The 5,000-nt window shown below is 32.6% G+C and overlaps 1 protein-coding gene across 1 annotated transcript in view; it reads left to right on the forward strand.

Moving 5' to 3' along the window:
• LOC137638390 (mitochondrial enolase superfamily member 1-like) overlaps window positions 1-5,000 on the forward strand; it is a 17,199-nt gene that overhangs the window by 7,481 nt on the left and 4,718 nt on the right. Inside the window, exons 6-7 of the mRNA XM_068370425.1 lie at window positions 755-889; window positions 3,148-3,319. Of these exons, the coding sequence (XP_068226526.1) occupies window positions 755-889; window positions 3,148-3,319 (307 nt within the window). The remainder of the gene's footprint in view (window positions 1-754; window positions 890-3,147; window positions 3,320-5,000) is intronic.

Genomic DNA, 5,000 nt, shown 5'->3' on the forward strand with positions numbered 1-5,000 from the left:
TGATCAGTCTTGTCTTGAGGCCATAGCCTCTGTACCATGGTCTTCCATTGTCTTGGGTTATAGTTCTCTTGCTTGAGGGTACACTCGGGCACACTATTCTATCTTATTTCCCTTCCTCTTGTTTTGTTAAAGTTTTTATATTTTATATTTATATTTTAATGTTACTGATCTCAAATTATTTTAATTTTTTTTCTTTCCTCACTGGGCTATTTTCCCTGTTGGAGCCACTGGGCTTCTAGCATCTTGCTTTTCCAACTAGGGTTGTAACTTAGCAAGTAGTAATAATAATAATAATAATAATAATATTTATTTTAATGTTGTTACTGTTCTTAAAATGTTTTATTTTTACTTGTTTCCTTTCCTCACTGGGGTATTTTACCTGTTGGGGCCCCTGGGTTTATAGCATATTGCTTTTACAACTAGTGTTGTAGCTTAGCAAGTAATAATAATAATAATAATAATAATAATAATAATAATAATAATAATAATAATAATATTTATTTCAATGTTGTTACTGTTCTTAAAATGTTTTATTTTTACTTGTTTCCTTTCCTCACTGGGGTATTTTACCTGTTGAGGCCCCTGGGCTTGTAGCATCCTGCTTTTCCAACTAGGGCTATAGTTTAGATAATAATAATAATAATAATAATAATAATAATAATAATAATAATAATAATAATAATAATAATAATAATAATAATAATAATAATAATAATAATGATAATAATAATAATAATTTGTACTTTTCTTTCAGATGGTCGATGCTAACCAGAAATGGGACGTAGATCAAGCCATTGACTGGATGAAGGAATTAGCCCCCTTCAAGCCCCTTTGGATAGAGGAGCCCACGAGTCCTGATGATGTCCTTGGTCACCTTGAAGTTGCAAAGGTAAAATTGATTGATTTTGAGGTTTTCTGGTATCCTGATATTTAAGGTAATTGACGCCGATATCATTTACTCTAAATAAATACAAGAATATTCAATTAAAACCATATAAGCAAAGATGTTATTTTAAGGGTTAAATAGCTTTCAGAAGACCTGCTTCTGAAGTAAAATTAAAAAACTATTAGCATGGTAGGACACATCATGTCCAAGAATCTTGGCAAGGATGAACCTGCCGTCCTTATCTCGAGCCTCAAACAGATATTAAATATGCATTAATTTGATGGATAACCATGTCCCAATATGTATGAATTTGATGGGTATTCATGTTTCAAGGTGTATGAATTTAACAGAGATCCATGTTTCAAGATGTATGAATTTAACAGAGAGACATGGTCCAGAGAGCCATGTTCCAAGATTATGAATTTAATAGATAGCCATGTTCCAAGATGTATGAATTTAACAGAGAGCCATGTTTCAAGATGTATGAATTTAACAGAGAGCCATGTTCCAAGATGTATGAATTTAACAGAAAGACATGGTCCAGAGAGCCATGTTCCAAGATTATGAATTTAATAGATAGCCATGTTCCAAGATGTATGAATTTAACAGGGGGCCATGTTCCAATATGTATGAATTCAACAGAGATCCATGTTCGAAGATGGATGAATTTAACAGAGATCCATGTTCCAAGATGTATGAATTTAACAGAGATCCATGTTCCAAGATGTATGAATTTAACAGAGATCCATGTTCCAAGATGTAATGAATTTAAGAGAGAGACATATTCCAAGATGTAATGAATTTAAGAGAGAGACATGTTCCAAGATGTATGAATTTAACAGAGATCCATGTTCCAAGATGTATGAATTTAACAGAGATCCATGCTCCAAGATGTATGAATTTAACAGAGATCCATGGTCCATGATATATGAATTTCATAGATAACCATTTTTCAAGGCGTTTGAATTTAGTAGATAGCCATGTTTCAATATGTATGAATTTAACAGAGAGCCATGTTCCAAGATGTATGAATTTAACAGAGAGCCACGGTCCAAGATGTATGAATTCAACAGAGAGACATGGTCCAAGATGTATGAATTTAACAGAGAGCCATGTTTCAAGATGTATGAATTAAACAGAGAGCCATGGTCCAAGATGTATGAATTTAACAGATAGCCATATTTCAAGGCATTTGAATTGTATGGATATTCCTGTTTCAAAATGTTTATATATATATATATATATATATATCCCAATATGTATGAATGGCAGAGACAAGGGACAGTAACATTCCCCTATCAAGCCTGACAGTGTCCTAGAGATTGTCCATATATACATATGATCAGCACCTAAGCCCCCTCTCCACCCAAGCTAGGAACAAGATGTGCCAGGCAATGGCTGCTGATGACTCAGCAGATAGACTATAGGCTCCCCCACTTCTCCCTATCTTTAGCTCACAAGGATGGTGAAGTTACAGTGACCAAAGAAACAAACTAGTTTGAGCGTGACTTGAACCCCAGTCTGGCGTTCACCAGTCAGGGACGTTACCTCATCGGCCACCACAACCCTTCCTTACCCTTGAGAGAATTCCACACACATAAATTAATACTAATTTTACATTGCTTCTGTGTACTACATATTATGCGTGCCGTGTTTGGTGATGTGAATGCATTAAGTTGGTTTAGAATAAAGTTTATATCATGGTCTGGGCACTCCCACAATCATTTGACTCTTTGAATATTAATGGTCTTGTGATGTGTTTTGAATAGGACGAATATGCTAGACTTTGCTAGTGGTTTTAATGATAATTCTAACAGCTTTGGAATGATATTAATATTTTAATGTGTTTTTCTCTCTAATGAGATGTAAATCTTACTCAAGTGTGGGAATATTTATCATTTTAGGGATATTGTGACTATCATGATAAAGTGTTTATATTATTATTATTATTATTATTATTATTGCTGTTGCTGTTGCTATCACTATTATTATTATTATAATTATAATTATTATTATTATTATTATTATTATTATTATTATTATTATCATTATCTTTATACTTATCCTTATCCTTATCCTTATCCTTATCCTTATCCTTATCCTTATCATTATTATTATTATTATTATTATTACTATCATTATTATCATTTTATGCTAAGCTACAACCCTAGTTGGAAAAGCAGAATGCTATAAGCCCAAGGGCTCCAAAAGGGAAAATAGCCCAGTTAGGAAAGGAAATAATCTCTGTTATCCTCCAACAGGCTTTGAAACCCCTAGGCATCGGTGTGGCCAGCGGGGAGATGTTCCAAAACCGAGTGATCTTCAAGCAGATGCTGCAAGCAGGGGCCCTCTCCTATTGCCAAATCGATGCTTGCAGAGTCGGTGGGGTGTCAGAGGTTTTGGCGATATACCTCATGGCTAAGAAATTTAACGGTAGGTTTTTTTCTTGTTTCTGTGATTCTTCTAGTTTATTTTATTTATTTTTCTTCTTCTTGGGCTTTTGAATAAATTCCCATTTTCTTTTTGTGCAACTGAAGGACACTTAGATAAATTTCTGTGTGTCTCTAACTTGGCAATATACCTCATGGCTAAGAAATTTAACGGTTGGGTTTTATTCTGGTTTTTGTGATTCTTCTAGTTTATTTTATTTATTATTCTTATTGAGCTGTTGAATAAATTCCCGTCACATGTGTTAATACTGAAGGGCCCCTAGATAAAATTTGTGCCTCTAACTTGGCCATATACCTCATGGCTAAGAAATTTAACGGATTTGTTTTTTTCTTGTTTTTGTGATTCTTCTAGTTTATTTTATTTATTCTTCTCATTGAGCTCTTGAATAAATTCCCGTCTCACTTGTGGTAATACTGAAGGGCCCCTAGATAAATTCTGTGTGTCTCTAACTTGGCCTTATACCTCATTGCTAAGAAATTTAACGGATTTGTTTTTTTCTTGTTTTTGTGATTCTTCTAGTTTATTTTATTTATTATTCTCATTGAGCTCTTGAATAAATTCCCGTCTCACTTGTGTTAATACTGAAGGGCCCCTAGATAAATTCTGTGTGTCTCTAACTTGGCCTTATACCTCATGGTCAAGAAATTTAACGGTAAAAGTTTTTTTCTTGTTTTTGTGATTCTTCTAGTTTATTCTATTTATTCTTCTTCTTCGGGAGCTCTTGAATAAATTCACATTTTTTGTGTAACTGAAGGGCTCTTAGATAAATTTCTGAGTCACTACCTTTAGGCTCTTGAATAAATTCCTGTTTTTTATTTGTGTTAATACTTAAAAGCTCCCAGATAAATTTGTAAGTTTTTTCTTGATTTTGTGATTCTTCTAGTTTATTTTATTCATTCTTCATCCTGGGCTCTTGAATAAATTCATGTTTCTTACTTGTGTTAATATTGAAGGGCTTCTAAATGAATTTCTTCGTGTCTCTAACTTCGATATATACACTGTAGGCAAGATATTTAACAGTAAGTTTTTTCTTGTTTTTGTGACTCTTATAGTTTATTTTATTTATTCTTCATCTTGGGCTCTTGAATAAATTCCCATTTTTTCTGTAACTGAAGGGCTCTTGAATAAATTTTTGTGTGCCTCTTACTTTTGATAATATTGAATAAGAAACTAGTTAGGACTTATACTTGCATTGTAGTCTTATCGGCATCAGATTTCTATAAGTCGGCTAATATCTTATCTAAGATAAGGCTTATATTTTCCATATTATACTGAATTAAAGGAAAAGAGTTAAGTCTTATTCTTGTATTGTAGTCTTAGCAGCATTAGATTTCTATAAGTCACCTAATATCTTATTTAAGATAAGACTTATATTTTCCATATTTTAATGAATTACAGGAAAAGAGTTAGGACTTATTCATGTACTGTGGTCTTATCAGCATCTGATTTCTATACGTCAGCTAACATCTTATTTAAGATAAGACTTATATTTTCCATATTGTAATGAATTACAGGAAAACAGTTAAGACTTATACTTTAATTGTAATCTTACCAGCTTCAAATTTCTGTAAGTCAGCTAATATCTTATATAAGATAAGCCTTATATTCTCCATATTATTTTCCGTATGCTTTAAAAAAGTCATTAGAGGAATATGTTCTTCTA

Source organism: Palaemon carinicauda, chromosome 3 (assembly GCF_036898095.1).
Source record: "Palaemon carinicauda isolate YSFRI2023 chromosome 3, ASM3689809v2, whole genome shotgun sequence".
Classification (NCBI taxonomy): Eukaryota; Metazoa; Arthropoda; class Malacostraca; order Decapoda; family Palaemonidae; genus Palaemon; species Palaemon carinicauda.